The sequence below is a fragment of the Pseudorasbora parva genome, chromosome 8 (assembly GCF_024679245.1).
Source record: "Pseudorasbora parva isolate DD20220531a chromosome 8, ASM2467924v1, whole genome shotgun sequence".
NCBI classification, from domain to species: domain Eukaryota; kingdom Metazoa; phylum Chordata; class Actinopteri; order Cypriniformes; family Gobionidae; genus Pseudorasbora; species Pseudorasbora parva.
In genome coordinates, this window is record NC_090179.1 from 24,775,120 (window position 1) to 24,796,117 (window position 20,998).

At 37.4% G+C, this 20,998-nt stretch overlaps 1 protein-coding gene across 1 annotated transcript in view; it reads right to left on the bottom strand.

Annotated features, from left to right (window-relative positions):
* Positions 1–20,998, bottom strand: part of nlk2 (nemo-like kinase, type 2) — an 87,874-nt gene that overhangs the window by 13,537 nt on the left and 53,339 nt on the right. Inside the window, exons 4-7 of the mRNA XM_067450489.1 lie at positions 19,962–20,068; positions 19,362–19,447; positions 15,196–15,405; positions 12,681–12,782 (exon numbers count right to left, since the gene is read on the bottom strand). Coding sequence (XP_067306590.1) covers positions 12,681–12,782; positions 15,196–15,405; positions 19,362–19,447; positions 19,962–20,068 — 505 coding nt within the window. The remainder of the gene's footprint in view (positions 1–12,680; positions 12,783–15,195; positions 15,406–19,361; positions 19,448–19,961; positions 20,069–20,998) is intronic.

Genomic DNA, 20,998 nt, shown 5'->3' on the forward strand with positions numbered 1-20,998 from the left:
TGTTAATTTAGGGGTTACATTTTTTTCTAGTTTAACACATTATATATTTAAAATTAACACAGCATCAGTTTTTTCAATATCCTTTGGCCAGCATTACATTATATGAACACACTCTTATTCATACAAATGCTTCTAAACCATTTAAGAGTTACAAAACACGAGAGAGAACTCAGTGTGGTAATGGTGCGCATCAGTGAATCTCCTGTCTGTGTGACACACACACGGGCCATGCTCACAGAAACACGCTTCAGACAGTGGCAACAACAATTACACCAAAATGCGTTTTTGTTGAGTTGTGAGAAAATGGAATCCGTGTTATGTGCAACAGGTCTTAAATTAACAGCAGTCTGTAACGTTAAAGGGTTAGTTCACCCAAAAATGAAAATTCTGTCATTAATTACTTACCCTCATGCCGTTCCAGACCCATAAGATCTTCATTCATCTTCGGAACATAAATGAAGATATTTTTGTTGAATTCAATTGCTCAGAAAAGGCCTCCATTGGCCACAATGTCCTTTCCTCTCTCAAGACCCATACAAACACTGTTACAAAGCCCATCTCACTTCAGTGGTTCTACAATAATTCTATGTAGCGACGAGAATAGTTTCTGTGCTCAAAACCCCCCCCACCTAAATAACGACTTGTATAGTGATTAGTGACAGCCAATGTAGTGACAGCCAATGATTTCATTAGTTTTTGCGCATTAAAATTATTCTCGTCGCTTCATAAAATGATTGTAGAACCACTTGTAGTGAGATGGGCTTTGTAACGACGTCTTTAGTGCCTTTTATGGTAAAGTTGTAATTTCCTCTTGACAGAGGAAATTACATTGTGGCCAATGGAGGCCTTTCTGAGCCATCGGATTTCAACAGAAATGTCTTCATTGTCGAAGATATCGAAGATGAACAAAGGTCTTTTGGGTGTCGAACGGCATGAGGGTAAATAGTAAATAGATTAAATAATGACAGAATTTTTATTTTTGGGTGAACTAACCCTTTAATCAAGGAACGGAAATCAGTCGCTGTTCTTGATGGAACTTTTAGAGCTTTAATAAAGATTAATCTATATTTAGCATATCATTTATGTAGTGAAAACTGAAGTGTTTGATAACATTAATTCAACCTCTGTAAATTTCCTACCAGTTAGAACTACCTGAAAAGTTGTTAATTTTTTTTTTTTAAACTAACAAATGTTAACATTGATAGCTTTCAATTATAATGTAATTTTGAATGCTATAATCAATGGTGAAAATTAAGAAGAAAAACCTTTCATACAGACATCAGAAGCCGTATTGATTTTGGTTGACATTTAAAATATACTGTCTTTATTTTGTTTATAGATTCATTTGGAGATTAGACTGCAGATTTACTAAACAGGGCACATTAGCACAAGATCGCAATTCCAAAAATGGCAGATGGGAGTGTAAAGTTCTGCGTGGGATCTACTGATGATGCACAAAGTAAAGAACAGACGCAGCTGGATCACTTCCATAAAGACCAACGCAATCTACTAGTTAGCGTCTGGTTTAAGGCCGGTAAATAATGGCGCAAATACCAGTAAATTGACTTGCACAAACCTAAGTAAATCCCCTTGCATGATTCATTTAAACACTCTCCTCCCATACATTTTGTGTCTGAAAAGGAAACTCCTACAAATGCATATGCATATACGGTCAGCTGCAAAAATAACTATGCCCATTTTAATTTTTCACTGCATGCCTATATAATAATATTATATAACAATATAATATAATAAATGTTAGGTGCTATTAATTGCGATTAATTACAGAAAAATGAATGACTAATGAGTTATTGTTAATCGACTGACAGCAATACACACCATACAATTTTGTGTAAGAACTTATTCTGTACACTTGAACTAAAATGTAATGTAAATGAGACCCATTGTAAGAAAAACAGAGCAAAAAACAAAAAACAAACAGAAAGGTGAAAGAGACAAAGAAAACAACACAGAGAAGTGGCATTTTTAAAACAGAGTGGTGCTTTGAGATAGAATAACATTCATGCAGGGCAGGGGTGTGACTCTTCCACCTCTTAAAACACACAATCAGGCGGTGTGAAAGCATTTTTGTTTCCGGTTTCAGTTTGAATGGTAGCACTTAGCGCTGGTTTTGCGAGCGGGAATGGAGACATTGTTGAACAACGTATCTCTCAGATGCACTCAGATGCCCAAACTAATCTGGCTAAGTGTTAGAGCCGATATGGTGAGGATGAAGATCCCTGAAGCCCCTGGAGGATCTCATTTCAAAACAGCCCAAATCAGATCTTCTCTATTTATAGCACAAGAACAGGACAAGTGTCTGAGGCCTTCCACGTAGATGCGAACATCAAGATGAACACATTAATGACTTATTCTGGTCTTTGAAATGTTAATTGGGAGCTGTGAAAGTGTCACCACGTTGTCAAACTGTCTGTATCTTCAGCAAGAGAGCTGAGCTTCAGAGGCTTCAACAGAAGAGGAACATTACAGCTGTAGCGACGCTCTAAAGAGACTCCATTTATGAGTGCAACATTAAATTTACATTTTTTTATATGAATATTAATGTAAATAAGAATATCATTATATTACAAACTAGATGATATAATATAATCCTAATACTATAATATAATCCTAATATTAATTTAGATTTTTTATTTGAAAACAAGACACTGAAGTTGCATCCTGCACTGCATCCTAAAATAAATAACTAAATATTTAAATGTATTTATTAACAAATGTATTTATTTGCTTAATCTTATAACAGTCATCAATATTCCTTTTTCTCCGAGGGTATTTTAAACAATAAAAAAGTGCATATTATTATACATGTACATGCCTCATATATTCTTAATTTTAGTAAGCATTTTTAGATTTTTACTGTAAAAAAAGAAAACTCACTTCTAACTTAAATAAGTGACAAAATACTTATTTAAGTGTGTGTATATATATATATATTAGCAGTGTACTTTCCATTCCCGTTGTATTTATTTAGTGCACAGGAAACAGCCAATGATTCATCAGCTGAACAGCATGAATTTGCTAAAACCCCTGTGCCTGCCTCAATAACACTGGTTATTACGCGGTGCTGTTGTCGCACAGAGAGGGGAAAATAAAACGTTCGCCATCTGTTAGCAGGTGCCATGGAGTTCAGTTTGGGGCAGACATCAGGACTCGCAGCCCTTGGCGACGTGGGAGGGGCCACATCTGCTCCTGCTCTGCACGCGGTCAGCATGCAAGACCCCCTAAAGCCATTAAACAACACCTCCTCTGCTCATTCTTCCTGCTTTTTAAAAGCCCTTACTGTAAGCCCACCCAACACTGGGGTCATCACTTTCTGACCTGAGTGTGTGTGAGTGTCCTGTGAGAGAAAGCATGTAGGCGGAAATCTGATCTGATCATGTTGCCTCTCTGCTAAGGCGGAAAAATCAGCATGGGCCCGAGCATACATCTGTTTCCAAGAGCTCCCTGCCGGCTTTTACATACACAGCACACAGGTGGTGACTTACAACTACAAAGCAGAGGGAAGTTTTAATGAGCAGAGGTGGCATTTGCATAATCAATTTTGTCCAAGATGTTTCTTCTACCAGGTTAGTGATCTAAATAGACAACGTGTTTCTATTGTGCAGTCTTCGCCCAAATGCACACATAACAAACATACGGCATGAACAGTGCAGTTCAATTCGCAGCACGAGCAAATGACAAATGACACGCAAAACGACAGTTTCTTTCAATGAATCGCCTAAAAGATTCACAAATCATCAGTTTGATAATCATTCATTCATAAATCTGTCATAGCATTTATTGAATTAACATTTGACACACTTCACTTACACTGTAAAAAAAATTAAAAAAATTATATCAGTCACTAGAAAATTTTCAATTGGGGCCTGATTTTTTTGTGACTTTTTCAGTTGGCCAAATTGAATTGCTTTGAATTGATGCAATTTAATTAACAGAAATTCAATTTGGCCAAATAAAAAATTGTGATATACAAAAGACTTAGCCTAGAAATCTAAAGGCACCCTAGCGGCAGCAAATCTAATCTGCCCGCGAGTGTCGTCTAGCAACTCTCAATACCCTTCTGAGCTGTAAACGCCAAACTCTGGTCAGGCCAATCACATTGTGTATAGAGTCGGTGGGCGGGGCTTAACAATGACGGCCGAGTTGCGCTTGTGTGCTTCTAGTAAACACAGAAACTGCCGAACGGTGGTCTTTCGAATCAGCTCTGACCGCGACTCTGGAAGACTTGGAGTTGAGCTTTTCTCTGAGAAAAGAACAAAGAACGGCACTGAAGTCATTCTTAAAAAGGGGAGATGTGTTCTGAGTTTTGCCGAACGGATATGGCAAATGTTTAATCTGTTAACTAGCTCTGCTTCGTTGATCTGGTTTGTTATAGCGATATCCAATTGCATGCATGCCGTGCAGAGGAAGTTTGAAAGACAACCGTTTATCCCTCCCCATGCCCCCCCACTCCCTGTGATGTGGGTCTGGCTTGTCAGGCTACAAAAGACTGCATTTAATCTCAAAATTGTGTTAATTCTTGCCAAGGAGGAACTATCAACAAATTTAGTCTTTCATTAAAATTGGTTGACCAAGGCACTCTCGCTGGTTAAGCTAGTTAAGAAGTCTGGTAAGGACACAAACACACTAGCATCCAAAAACACAACATATGCCAAACTTTCAATATTCACCACCTCTCACTTCCTTTCCTTTATGTCTTTAAATGACATCTAAGGAATCGGTCTCTTTACATTCTCCCACTCCAGCAGAGGCTAAAAGCTTTCTTTCTTTCTAGTGACGGTAAGAGCCTTGCAAAATTAATAGAAGTAATGAGGTCCCCTGTGGAGGCAGCCAAGTTGATCTTAAGAGTCAGACCTCTTTTTAGATCTCTCAAGTCCTCCTTTCCCTTGGACGGATCTTGACTCTTTCTTCCTCCACCTATCCACTCAGCCAAATCCTGAGCGACTGTCTCTATCTTGAGCATGGGCATTGAAGCATACTGCATCTCCCAACACCGATGTTGAGAACTACGCAGAAATGCCTCTTGAAATCCCTCTGCCAGACTCTCTGGAGACCTGGCTTCCTCTTTCTGCCATCTTTTTCACTCAGAAGCCTTTTTGATAAGCAATTCACCTTAACAACAGAGGAGGTGGAGGTCTGGTGTGCTATGTTCACCAATCATTAAGACTCCAGCACTGACTCTGATCGTAGAGCCACCTCATTCATCTAAACGTACTTCACTGCCTTGACTTCTCTCTTCACCCATTAAATGGTGACTAAAACATTATATATATACTGTAGAGAACTAGGACAGACAGACAGACAGATAGTATTGTATTGTATTGTACAGAGTTGAATAACAGAGTTACGACACTCCCATAGACTTCCATAGGAACTGAGGAATGCGGAAGTATAGCGTGTCATTTCAGTGTATCTCAACCACACTCACTGGCAAATTGATGGAATTACTGCATATTTTGAGATTTTATGGCATTATTGACCTCTCGGGAATATTGATGAAAGATGTATTTTATGAAGCACGTTAGAGTTTATGTTTATTGTTATATAATAGATCGTTAGATGCTAACTGCAGTTAGATAATGTGAGCGGCACTGCTAAAACTACTATATCCAGATGTTATCTGTCATATTTGAACAGTTTTTAGTCGGTGAGATCTTTCTGTAGAAGGTGTTTCTATGAAGTCAGCCCATTTAGGGAACAATTAGCCTAGGAAGAACGTATCTAGCACCTGATATAAAGATCGAGTTGAATTAAATTGGTTGCCCTGTTTTGTTTTGAAACACTATTTAAAGCTTCTTTAAAAGTAAATCCTGTACATGCTAGCATCATTTATGTATATTCACCTGTTGTGTATGCTTCGAGAATCAAAAAATAACATTGGGGCGTTAACAACATTAAAATGATAAAAGAAATTACAACTCGCCAATGGCGGAAGAGGAACACTTTTTGGCTCATTAGCCTTGTCTCTTCTTTTAAATGAATTTTAGCTATAGATGATCATATCAATAATATAACACTATTTTTTTATCTATTTTTTTGCCTTATCACCTTATTTGTACCGAAGTGTTAAATATAGGCTAATTAACATCACAAAGTCTAATGAAATCAAAAACATCTGACTAAAATTCACAATAAATCTTTTTTAAAATCGTGCTTTGTTTATGAGAGAATTTAGGTGATGAGAAGACGTAAACTTGCACTAAAATTCATTCAGCGTTTTGAGACCGTATAAAACTTGTTTTGATCGATATACTGAGAGGATTCTCTTCACGGTAAATTAAACATTTGATTGGTTATTATTTTCAATAGAATTGCCTGTGATTGGCTACAACACTCAAAACTGTAAAATCATGATGTATCTACTCTCGTGACCCAAATTAAATAACCAGATCACTCAAAAAAAGTGATTTTTTGTCTCTTCTTTATCTCTCCCCAGAATAAAATGAACCACGTATGAACCACGTGACACTGTGGCGGCGAAATCAAAGAGTGTCGCAATTTTCTATGGCTCTGGGTTAGCCTGGATGCCAGCTGAACTTAGCCCCGCCCACAACATTTGAGCTTGGACAGTTTGGTCTGAACTCGATCCATAGAGGACTAATTATGGCCGAACTGTTCGGAAGACTTTTCAGAGCAATGCAATTATCAGGGTGGGCTTTAGACGATGATGGACAGATGATAAACAGAAACGCAATCATCCACGTTATCAAAGGCGCTTGGGTTGAATTTGTTCTAATCCTAAATGGAGAACTTGTTCGTAGTTGTTCGAATTTGTTGAGAACTTGTTTCCGGTTCTCCGGAAAAAAATGACTTTGGGGGGTAAAATGTGTTTTATTTTGGCAAGGTTGCCTGCTAAAATTCGCATTCCTGGGTCTATATATCACATAATTGGGTCGCTTCAACAAGCGGACATGGAAAACAACCCGTGGGAAAACCGCAGACTTGGCAGCACAGTGCAGTTGAGGTCTTTTGACATTTGACAATTAACGTTATGGGTTGCTCCATTGCTCTGATTGGTTGTTATCTGTCCAACTGAGGTCTTTCCTGGTCCGGTTGAAACACGCCCCATAAATACAGTCGAATGGAGCAGTATCAGACTCATAGTCTGACTACAATTGAGTATGAGCACGTCAGGCTACACTTCTGTACCAAGTCAGTACTGAAAAGTAAAAAATGTGACGTTTTGAGAGTTGTTGAGCGGAATCGTAAACGCCTCTGATTGGCCATTGTTTTCACATGCTCATCAAATACCTCTGTGATTAGCTACAATGATCAGTGCTTCAAAAACATGTAAATATACATAAATAATGCTCTTCACCGAGCGCTTACACAGATACACACGGGAGCTTTAGAAAACAGGCGTCTATCCGTGGACCAGTCATTGTAGCCAATCACAGACATATCTGATGAGTGCGTGAACACAATGGCCAATCAGAGGCATTTGCGATTTCCCTCAACAGCACTCAAAGCGTCTGATTTTTTACATTTCATTACCAAAGTCGGTACTTTTGACAACAGTTTGCAGTCTAAACAGGTAACACTTGACCACAGTCCAGTTCACAAACAGGTGATTCTTACATGCAGTTTCTTTGAATTAGCAAAACAGTTTCACGTGTACAACGGTTTCAATCAAACAAATTAGTCGTAAACATTTGCCTCACTTAATGACAGAATGTTTAGATGCCATTAAGTTGTAAAAGATATAGACACTGCAATAATAAAATTAATATATATATAAAAAAAAGAAATATAATATAAAAAATGATGCTACATAGCATGAGATTTTTTTAAATAGTAAATATATATATATATATTAGGGGTGGATGAAGTAAAAGTTAAGTTGGTGAGTGGAGTATATGAAATTGTTGACAACCAGTCTTTAAAGGCAGAGCCTGTTTCATTAGCCCATTCACGACGCTGCTGATGTTGAGAGAGGTGCAAGATAAAAAATAAAGTATTTTAATTTAAATGATTTTATTTGAATTTTAATTTGAATGATTTTAGCGTGTGTGATTTATCGCTGGCACGGGTAGGGTAATGGGCCAAATATTAATGGGTCTGGGCGGGTGCGGATTTAATTTTGATGTTTTCAAAATCAAATCGTTTTGAATCGTGAGATGGTAAAAGATTCCCACCCCTAATATATATATTTTACTAACACAGTAATATTATTGTAATATAGTAGTATGTATACTATAGATATACTATTTTATTAAAATATAATAACGATAATATTTTTTTTTCTTATTGTTATTATTAATGTTTTGTGCCAACTACCTAAAAACAGAACTTTTTGGAAAAAGACTCAGACACATGAAGAGGGGTGTCATCACAATACCCCCCAGACCCATCAGAGACCCCTGTTCTTTCAGTCTCCAAAGCCTGTTGCATGTAACGGGAAGCTCAGCTGATTAACATGATTAAAACATCCTGCTCTAGGGCCTGTCGACCCCACACAGGAGGCAGCGTCGAGTGACAAGGTCAGCCAAATGTCAGCATGAGTGTGTGTGTGTGGGTAGCTGGCTGAGATTAAGACGGGTGAATGTTGACTAGAGAAACAAGTGCCTCTTCACATATAGAGCTAAATGGTAAAGGCTTTCACTAGTCTAGCAGGTGCATGTCTTTATGTGTGTGTGCAAAGGGGGCGGGCTTCTTGGTGAGCAGCCAGGCATCAGGTCGATGCAAAGCAGGAAGCAGAGGTCCACAGCCCTTGCGCTGCAGTTCCTGTTCTCTGCAGGGTATCGCCTTCTCAGCGTAGCTGTCTAGAGCCACAGAGCCAACACCCAGCGCCAAATCACTGATACACACTCACAAACACGCACATATTCACACTCACACTTTCAATATACTGAAAACCATGAGCCTTTCAGTTTAGCAAATGACCAAAGAGATGGAACAACTACTATTTTTTTTTATATTCTTTCAAAAATTAATAAATACATATTAAAGGAATACAGCAGAAGATAAAATCTGAAGAGTGTGACTTCTGAGCCACTAGCAATTGCAAAAATATTGAGGTTTTTTTTAAACTGCAGAACAAGCCCCTAGTGTCTCTGGGATAGGAGAAAGTATTTTAACACTTAAAAAGCCCCAGACTTGCCAATAATTATTTTGATAATGATGTTATAACCAAAAAACCAACAACTGTCTGATATTAAAATGATATACTATTTTTATTTTATTTTAAATAAATTCATTAAAAATAAAACTCTAAAATCAATTGATGTAAATGCTACATGTGAATTTAGAAATCATAACATTATAATATACACTAACAGTCAAAAGTTTGGAAACATTGACCTTTTTTAAAAATGTTTTTGAAAGTAGTCTTTTAATCTCACCAAGGCTGCATTTATTTAATCAGAAATATAGTAAAAACAGAAATATTATTAAAATTCAAATTAACTGGTTTCTCTCGTGATATATTTTAAATGTCATTTATTCCTGTGATGGCAAAGCTGAAGCTTTAGTCTTCAGTGTCAAATGTTTCAACATCAATTTTGAAAACAGCTGTTTATTTTTGATTATTTATTTATTTATTTGGAAATCATGATGCATTGCCATTCAAAAGTTTGGGGTAAGTAAGATTTTAAAAAAATAATAATACATTTATTTAGCTAAGGTACATTAAATTGATCAAAAAAGACAGTAAAAACATTATGAAATAAACAAATGTGACAAAAGTTTTTTTTTGACCCTCACAGGAATAAATTGCATTTTAAAATATATTACAACAGAAATCAGTTAATTTGAATTGCATTATTATTTCACAGTATTACTGTTTTTATAAAGATTAAGAGACTTTCAAAAACATAAAAAAACCTTAAAGGGGGGGTGAAATGCTGTTTCATGCATACTGAGCTTTTTACACCTTTAAAGACTTGGATTCCCATACTAAACATAGACAAAGTTTCAAAAACTAATGTTGGACGTTTGATGGAGTATTTCTGTGTTAAAAATACTCCTTCCGGTTTCTCACAAGTTTCGGCGAGTTTTTTTCGAGTATGGGTCTACTTGACGTTAAATAGAGCGGAAGGTCCTTGTATGGGCCGTACGGGCTCTTCTCCCGGAAGGGTGCGCGCGCGCGTGAGTAGAGGGAGAGAGAGGAAATGCACGCTGTAAACAGTCTCTCAGGTGCAGATCCAGTCGTCTGTGAACACTTATGTCGCGCCGCGCTCCACTTTATTCCTATGGGTGACGTCGAGCGACTTCAACGCTTCAGCACAGCATTCCGGGAAGGCAGCGCTGCATTTAAACCGATTTGAACGCAGAAATGACGGGAAGCTTCAAGGCATCGCTTCAGTCGCGTCGCAAAGTGGATTTCCACGGTCACTGCTGTCACAGGACTTCACCAAATCATACCAAAGAAGTGTGTTTTTGACAGAGCGGTCCTGCTTTGGAAGATGCCGGTGAGTAAATCAACTTCAAATGTCTCTGCTATTGGCTACCGTCGCATGAGTAAACATCAGTAAACGATACGATCGCGTGCTTCGTCATTCAAATGCGCTAACGGTTACTCCATTGTTGTTCTGTATAACGTTACACTATTCTGACTCTGACGTGCAAAACCGTTTTGCTTGCTACCTCTAAGGTCTAGTCAGTGTTCGAACTATACCGTGGCCTTTGGGGGAGCCCACTTTTCGGGGTGTGGGGGGTGCGTGTGGAAGAGAGGACGTGTATATTCCTTCACACACAGACAAACGGGTCAATCTATTGCTTAATGCATTGCGGAGACTCTTAATATACAATTTACAATCATTGAAGAACATCTTTGATTTTAATGAAGGAAGAAAAAAAACAAGAATTGATAGGTCAAAAAGCCCACAAATAGTCTATAAACAAATCCGGCTGTCTTTGAGTTCACATGAACGGTTGAAGTTACTCGTCAGGCTACAGAAGAAAACCATAATTCCTCCATTCAGCTAACGTTAGTCTTACTAGGACATTGATAGTCGCGCAGACCTATATCAACCCAGCCGCAACACATAATTGGGGATAACATGCCTTAACACAGAATCGACCACAGAGGCTTGGGGTCAGCTTCCTTTGCTGTTCCTCCAGAATTCCAAGATCAAGAAGTGGATATTCGTTTTTGTTTTTTCTACGAATCTTTGCGTTGACATGTACTAAACATGAGTGGAATTAGCACCGCAGCGCCACCACACCTTGATGGTCATGACAAGAACAGCATGTATATTTATCTTTATTGAAGTGAATTAGATTTAAATGGCCGTCATTCATGAATTAATTATATATTTTTAGAAATTAATCCACGTATATATAATATAATAATATTATACATATAATAATCCACGATGATCACATTACAGAAAACTGAAATTGCACCTCAAAATAACAGTGTCAATATTTTTGAGACCCCCCAAAAATTTTCAAATCACGTTTTCAGGGGAGCCCATGTCTTATATAGGGGAGCCGAGCTCCCCCTAGCTCCCCCGTAGTTCGCACCCTGGGTCTAGTCACATACAATAGTCCATAAACCGAATGTCCTCATAAACTGCACACAAAGGCCCCTAAATACAGTACATACCACAGAGACGGACGTCCTGATGTTGCCGTTTCTCCTGTTCAATTTATTTCAGCCTCAGATTTGATTGTGGATCATTATCTGTATTAGCTGAGATAGATGGGTTTCTCCACGCTTGAGGACGTCACCGCTTTGCGCGCTTGTCATTCTTTAGCTCCGCCCACACGATACGCCTCCAGGCGCTCGGTTTTTTCCGGAAAGACTCGGTACAGCCCATATTTCTTTTATAAATATGATAAAACTAAAGACTTTTTGGAGATATGAAGGATGCAATACTACTCTATAGGTACTCAAGATTGACATGAGATTGACTGAAACTGAGTGTTTCACCCCCCCTTTAATGTTTTCAAAGTTTTGACCAGCACTATATTAATTTTGGGATTTACTAAAAATGACATTTAACAGTGTTAAATTATTTGTGTTTTTACAGATTAATGGCAAATGTAATATAAATAAATAAGTAAGTAGAGGAAATGAACATGCACAATGGAATTTCCAATACGGACCAATACTGTTAAAAAAATTGTAATGTCAGCTGATAACCAATATGGAATATGGATCATATTTATCATTCATCAATAGTATTTCTGTTTTAATATTTAACTATTAAATAAATAGCTGTGTAAATATTTCAATAATAGTTGTCATGGCTCTCTCTCTCTCTCTCTCTCTCTCTCTCTCTCTCTCTCTCTCTCTCTCCCACCCTCCTTCCTTCCTCTCTCTCTCCCTGCTCTCATCAACTGATCAATCAGACTGTCAGTGGATATGATGCAGGGCAGGGCAGGAAATGGAGAGGCTGCGGGAGGGAGCCGGACCGAGAGAGGCCCAGAGCGAGTGGAACGCCGGGAATCCTGCAGCAAAGGCTGACGGGAAATTTCTCATTCCATAAACAAGGTGCAGGATCGGTCAGTAGATTCCGTGACACACCGGGAACAGCGAGTCACCATGGCAGCACCACAGGGCCAGTTTATAATCGGGCTTCCCGGGACCGAAAATATCAGTGCAAGGGAGCATTTGCACAGCATATAATTCACTAATGAGTTATTGTCTTTCATGACGCTGCTTCGAACACTATGGGCCTAATTTTTGGAACATTGTTCGATGTCAGACTCACCTGTTTATGTGGTCCTCTCAGGATGTGAGCTCTGGCCCCCTCACACGCCGTCCTCATGGCCTCCAGAGACGGAGTCCCCAGCAGATCTGTGATTAAGTCCAGCTAGTATATAACAAGAAAAAGAAGAGTAGATAAGTGTTCTATATACAATGATCTGTAAAAGTTGGGAACATGATGCAAGCTTCAGTTTTAGCTACTGTAGTATTTTGTTACTTTTAAAGTGACTGTTTTAAGTACTCGCTTATATAAGTATATGATAATAATTGAAAAAATTATTTATTAACAAAATATTTTAATAATTACAATGAAATAAATAATATAATAGTTATAAATATTAAAATAATATTAATAATACAGTGTTGTATAATTTTAATAAAAAATATTAATTACAGCAATATAATATGACAATAACATAAAAAATACAAGTTACATTAATATATAACTGTTTAAAAAAACGTCTTGCAATGTACATCTTTTGTTCTGTTTCATGAACAATACCACCAAAATATGAAAAAAAATTATAATGCAGGTGCACAAAAACTCAAATTTAGAGAGATTTAAAACATAAAATAACTGAATATAATAAAAGAGAAGGAGGAGGACAAAGGGAAAATAGATACACTAGGTACATGTTGATGATCTGTAAATATACAAACTAGAGCAGAACCGTGTTCAAGTAAATGAAATTCTTTACTGGAGAGAATTTAATGAGCCTTAAAGGGGATGTTGATGTGCACATTCAGGGCTGTGGGGATGGGAGCTGAGCGCACGCACACACACGCACGCACGCAAACACATGCACACGCATACTCACACACGTCTAGTTTACTATTTTCGTGGGAAACTATTTTTGAAACATAATGGTTTTTATACCATATAAACTGTACATTCTATCCACCTACACTGCCCCTGCCCCTAAACCTACCCATCACAGGAAACATTCTGCATTTTTACTTTCTCAAAAAAACATCATTTAATATGTTTATGTTCATTTACATTGTGGGGACAGCTGGCTGGTCCCCACAGTGTAGGTAATCACAGGTCTACTATCCTTATGGGGTTCCCACAATCTAATATAAACAAGGACACACACACACAGCTCCCATGATTTATGGGGACTTTCCATAGACATAATGATTTGATATGGTACAAACTGTAAATTCTATCCCTAAACTGGCCATAGCCCTAAATCTACTCATCACAGAAAACATTCTGCATTTCATAATTTAATTCATAATTCATAATTTAGTTTTATTTATAAGCCGTTTTCCTCATGGGGGCCAAAAAATGTCCCCACACGAACAAGGACTAAAGATATTGTTCATGCACGGTCTCTGGGCCAGTATTATTAGAATGTGATTCATATATGGTTTCAAATCTTCTGTGTGAAATTCATAAAACTAAAACGTGTTTCTACAGTCATACTTCTCAAGACTTTTTTTTTACAGGTTACTCCATCATATGTCATGTTTATGAGATTCTGAACAAAATAATAGTAGAGGCCTCTGTGTATTTCTGAAAGCTAGAGACATGCTGTCTGAGTGAGCCGAGATGGTGTTGCTTCTGCCTGCTACAAACACACAGCCTTCGAGGACCAAGGGCTTCTGGGTCACGGCCACACTGGGGCTTCAGTACAACAGAGCCTTGAGCTCTCATTAGCATGGCTGTACATCATTTGCCAAAAAAACTGTATGTTAAGGCCACAAGTTTAACATCAGTCTCTAGGATTTTCTGTTTTCATTAATAATGCTGGCAGGGGATCTATAAATAACACTACTAAAGTAACTTTTCATGTATCTTAAAATATCATAAAATTCCTTTTTTTTTTTTTTTTTTGGAATCTAAAAACTAAGAAAGAAAAGAAAGTCCTTTGAAAAGCAATACCAGATCCAAAAATAATGGCAAGTGTATTGAGAATTAAATATATAAATGTAATACCATAAAGGTATAGGCATCATCATAAATAGTACTTTTTTTCCTAATAGTACTTTAAATTTCCTTTGAATCAAATTATGCCTGTTAAAAAGGGTCAGACTTCAGTTCATGCAATTTAATCCAATCCAATATGTTGTTGTTCCCCGCCAAACCTGTTGGAAACATTTTGCCAAAAGTTTTGTTTACACTTCACAGTCAACTTTGACTCGCATTTGGTGCTTGGAGAGTGTTAATTCTGGACCCTGCTAAAGCAGCTGAACCCCTCTCTATTAACACATCCGAGAGGACCAATGACGCGCAATCCTACTGCAATGAGAGCAGTTAGAAGTTTCCCTGACAACATGTAATAGGAAAAGGTCAATATGAAAGACACAACGCGAGTAGGATTTGTTCCTGGATCAACGTCCTTAGCTGTTCTACGCCTACTCCAAAAATCAGAGTGCTCTGATTGGTTGTTAAGAAAGCTTTTCCAAATACAATAAATAACGTTGACAGAAACATGTTCTTCTTGTATTGAGCTGTGTGAAAGGCCCAGGTTCTGCAGACAGATCGTATGCTGAAGGTGAGCGTAGGTGAATACCTGTTGGATGGGACTCTGGGCCTGGAACAGGATGCGTCGGCCAAGCAGCTCAGCAAAGATGCAGCCCACAGACCAGATGTCGATGGCGTTGGAATAGTGCCTGCTCCCCATCAGGATCTCTGGCGCTCTGTAGTACTGCGTCACCACCTCCTGGGTCATGTGACGCGACTCGTCCAGCTCCTCCACTCTCGCCAGGCCAAAGTCACAAATCTGTGTACATATTTTTTGCACATGCATTAGGTTGAAGTGTGCATGCATTGATAGGGATGAAGAAGATCTTGAAAAATGTTTTTTTCTTTAATAAATCAAGCAATAAAACTAAATTAGGTGGAGAGGCTCATTCACGTTTTAACCAAAGAGATAAACACTAAAAGCGTTATAAACACAAGACCCAATTTTCAATCATCCTGAGCTGTTCGAGTGCTCCTGGGAAATAAATAAATGAGAAAAATATCTCTGCCTCTTCTCTCCACCCTCGATCAGAAAGAAGGCACAAAAGAGCCTAACATGCATTACTAACAATTTACCCAAGCAGCTCCACCCAGAATACATCCCAGCAGCCTAATTTTATGCGTTCCCACAAGACAAATTCAGATCCTGCAAGTAACGCTAAAACATGCAGTTTATTGAAATGATTTCTTGTCTTTTCTTTGTTCTTTCCACAGAATGAGTGAAAAGGTGCCAAGGTGTTGCTATCTGGTTGCTAGGGCGTTTTAAGTGGTTGCTAGGTGGTTAAGTAAACAAAAAAACATGTATATGTTTTTATAGTCAGGTATATCAAAGTTTCTTTATTGAAATTGCATAAAGAACGATAGCATTTCTAAATATCCTTAATAAGGTATACAAATAAACTATGAGAGAAATACATTTATCAAATATATTCGTAGATGTGCACTCAAAAGTTTGTATTATTATTTTGCTTTTATATTATTTTGATTTATTAATATTTTGAATCAGCTTTTATTTTTATATTCTCTGTTTTAATTTTACTTTTGTTAGGTTTTAATATTTTTTTATGGGATTTTGCTTGTGATTTATTTTAAATATCTATTATGATTTATATCAGTTTTAGTAATTTTGGCATTTCAGCCTATTTCATTTTTAATTTGCATTTATGTTTCTTGTCCAATAATTATTTGCAGCTTTTTTCTGGAATTATCAAAAGTTTGAATAGTTTTAGTAAACAATAGGTGTGTTCGACATCGGCTGCGGCTGGATGCATGCGATCAGCGAGAGTAGCCGAGTGCAGACGGGGAGGAGCTGCAAACGGAGACGTGAAGTCGGACACTTTCTGCTTCCCGTGGTGACACTTGCACTGTGTTTGCAAACTTTATCACAGCTGAAGTTAAATAAACGAAATATTTCTCAAATACACAGATGTTTCAAATGACATTTTCATTCAATATTTTATGTACTGTTTAATAAAGCGTCTATTTGGACAAGATTAATGTTCAATATATAAACCTACACTATCAATGAAGTGATGTCAACGGTTTTTATCAGTTTTAGTTTGATAAACATGATGATATAACATCGCGGCTACATGAAAAGAGGTTTTACTGTTATAAATAAATGATTTGTGAGAATTAGCATAACGTAAGGTTTTAGAATAAACACGAAACACCCTTGATCGCTGTCATACGGCGAATCGGCCAATCGTGGATCAGCTGTGTCGTCATCAGAGCTCGAGCAGCCTCCTGCATTCCCCCTTGAGAATCTGCAGCGGCTGCATCAGCCGGCTGCTCTCGAATAGCTCTCGCGGTACTGTTGACATACGTCACGTGCCGTCGGCGCTGTCTCAAGTCAGACAAAATTTCTAACCGGCATGCACTGCTTTAAGTCAGCCGCCGATCGGTCTGCGCATGGCTAGGTGAAGTCGAACAAGCCTAATAACAACACTGAAAAGTCATGTGACTGAATAATTTGCTCGTATGATTGGCTACCAGAAGTGTCAACTTTAGTCGCATGAACACGTTGATATATGGATTTTTTACATAATTTAAAATTTGTAATTTATATGGAATACAGATAGTAAGGCCATTACATTTTTTCTTATTCATCCACTAGATACATATTTAAATGTACTGCTTAGGATTAGAAATGTGTTCATTTAGCTGCATATTAAAGTGTCACAGAGCACACGCTAATAAAAGAAAAGATGTCATGGATATAAAAAAATGAAGCAAATTTGAATGACTCAAATTCAAAGCTGTGTTGAACCTAAATCAGACTCGAGTGTGTTTGATTGCCGGACAAGACCAAAAGAAAAGGTCTGGCACGTCAGACCTAAATGAGAGAAGCATTCTTCCTTTTCGGAAATGTGAATTAAGGACTAAATGAAGCAGTGCATGCTAAATGATTCCCTTTCTGTGGTCCAATAGCATAATCTATTCCCGCTCTCCCCTCAAGCGCATTTCTCACGCTGCTGGGTGAAGTCAGCACGCACATACATTGAGAATTTCTCTCTTTCTTTATCTCTTTCTTTATCTCTCTCTTTATATATCTCCCATATCACCCTTGCTTTCTCTTTTGCAGCTGGGCTCTAGCTATGGGATCCAAAATGAAGATTTATGTCAGGAACTGAGCAGATCAAATCAATCCCAAGGGGACCCTGACCCCCTGGAGCCAGAGATTGTGTGTTAGTGTGTGTACGCTGGCGCTGTAGACCTGGCCTGGCCAGATAGATATGAAACGTCCTCGGAAAAAAGGAATTATAAAGACAGAATTCAAGGCCCATAGGCTAGAGTGTATAATGCTAAAATAGCAGGAGAGCACAGAGATAAAAGAAGCCATTTCAAATCAACAGCAGTCAAAATCTCTCATATTTGTCCAACAAAAAGTACATTAAAAGAAAAGATACTTGTGGCATTTATTATAATGCTTTATGTGAAGATTGTTTTAAGTTCACTTATATTAAAAAGTATAATTTTTTTTAAGCCAAATATATATTTTTTAAATGATGGCTTTCAATCCTCATCCTCAGAAACTGAGAAAATAATCAATTTAATAGAGACATTATTAGCAGTATTGGTAGATCGTTCCTTTTATCTTTAAAGGGATAGCTCACCCAAAAATAAAAATGATCCCACAATTTACTCACCCTCAAGCCATCCTAGGTATAAATGACGTTCTTTTTTCAGACGAATACAATCTGAGTTTTATTAAAAAATGTCCTGGCTCTTCTAAGCTTTTGAATGGCGGCCCAAAATTTGAGGGTTTAATAAAGGCCTTATGAAGTGAATTGATGAGTTTTTAAAGAAAAATATACATATTTAAAACTTTATAAAGTAAAATATCTGCTTCCGGTGTGACCGCCTTCCGTATTCAACTTACTAAGAAAGTGTGACGCCTCTCGCAGGTCAAAACGCTTACGCTACGTCCGACGTCATTGCCAGTTACGCTTTTTCTGTAAGTTGAATATGGAAGGTGGGCATGCCGGAAGCTAGATATTTTACTTTACAACATGTTAATGTGGATAACATGGATATTTTTCTTACCAAAAAAACACTTCAGGCTCATTTCAGAAGGCCTTTATTAACCCCCTGGAGCCGTGTGGAGCACTTTTATGATGGATGGATGGATGGACTTTTTGGGCTCCCATTCATTGCCATTATAAAGCTTGGAAAAGCCAGGACATTTTTTAATATAACTCTGATTTGTATTCATCTTAAAAAAGAATGTCATATACACCTAGGATGGCTTGAGGATAAATCATGGGATAATTTTCATTTTTGGGTGACACTATCTCTTTAAGTTGTTTCTAAATTAACTTGGAGATTCAGTGTGAAAATATGTATTAAAATATAAAAAATATATTACAAATTTGTATGTTAGGTGTGATTAATTGTAGTTAATTACAGACAAATAATGTATTATTTAAATATTAATATTATTAATATATATATATATATATATATATATATATATATATATATATATATATATATATATATACTTTTTTTTTTAATGAATTGCTTGAATTTGTTTAAATAGATTGACAGAACTAATATAAATGATTATCTGAGTCCAACTATTTTCAGGGTCATTATAAGTACATTTACAGAAAAAATAAATTAATTCAATCCAAGCTGAACTTTCTGAAAAGACTACATTTAAACATAGTAAAATAATCAAAGCATCAACACTTTGACAAGTATTTCACCAACCTTAAGCACACAATTGCTGTTGACCAGCAGGTTACCGGGTTTAATGTCTCTATGCAAAATGCCAGCTGAGTGTAGATACTTCAATCCTGTGGACACAACATAAACATCAGTCAATAAAGACATTTTGTGGACACAAACTGTATTGATATGAAGCACATGCTGTTAAGGTTTCTTGTTTGGTTTGAAATCGAATCCAGTTGACATGTAAACAGACTTGTTCCCTTTAGTGGCATCTTCCTTTTAGGATGTAATCGAGCCTTGTGTTTCACTTGAAAACACTGAAGTTATGCGTGTTTCGTGTGATTCATTAGGAATAAGGTTACTGGTCCCTTTAAAACATGTCAGTTGTCCTACAGTAAACACAATATCAAAAAGGTGATAGGTTCTCCCGTTGCCATACGTATTCTTACACTCTTCCTCCTCAACGTCTCTGGTGAGAAACATGAAGTAGAGAAGTGTGTGTGATTGCCTGAGTGTTTTCTCTACTCATGAGATCTTGGTGAAAGAAGATTTGGGATGAAGAATGTGCGTGTCTGATCGCTGAAGGTGGAAGATTTGAAATAAAGGTGTTGTGTGTGTGTGTTTGTGTGAGTGCCTCACCTCTGAGGATCTGGTAGAGAAAGACTTTGACGTGGTCAGAGCTCAGGGGCTGTGGAGACACGATGATCTTATGGAGGTCACTCTGCATCAGCTCCGTCACCACATAACTGCGGTTACGTCAAGGGAAACAACCAAGCTAAAAATAACAGCAGGAAGTTCACACATACAGTACAGCAGCGCTACGAATGACGGGCAGTATTAGCACTCATCTAAAAACAGAGCCAATGGATAGGGAGGTCATGGGGAAGTGGAGAGGGTGAATGTGAAGAGGACTAGCATTTGTCTAAAGCGCCACTACTAAACTGGAGCACAAAGTCAAGAGTATTAGTCACACATTGCTATTTTTTTTAATCACAGATTTTAAAGATGCAAAATATGATGATTGGCCATATGTTATACTCCTACCCCATTTTTTTATCTTCATTAGAGCTGTTTAGTAGACTTGTGAAGATTTAGTAGACTTTAGTAGATTTGTGGAGTAACCAGCAGTGAAATCTAATCTGAATGATATTCTGTTCCAAACTACATTGTTCTCAGAATAGATCTGGCCTCACAGTAGTATTTTTTTTTTTTACATTAATATGTTAAAAACATACTGTCATTAGCTTGTTGGTTGATGTCACGTGTAAATTAGTGTTCTGGTAAGGTCAGTTACATTTTTTGCAGGAAAGTTCAGTGATAAACAGTGAATAATAAATGACCGTTTCTGTTATTTATTTATTTTCTTTTTTTTGAGTTTGTGATTTGTGGCAATTTGTGGTTCATCTGACAACATATTGGATTGCATCTGATTCAGATAGATTCTTTTAATAAATCTACATATGTGTATATATCTGAAAATTACTTTCTTTATTGCTATTATGTTATTTACTAAATTACGTGTTAATTTTGACAGCCGTAATATATGTCAAAATTAACGCGTGATTAACCATGCCGTTTGATCCATGGCATAGCCCATAGTTAGAAGAATTGAGATCAGCCATAGACGTAAAGGATGCAGTAGCAAACATAGATAGGGAAAAAAAGGGTTAACATTA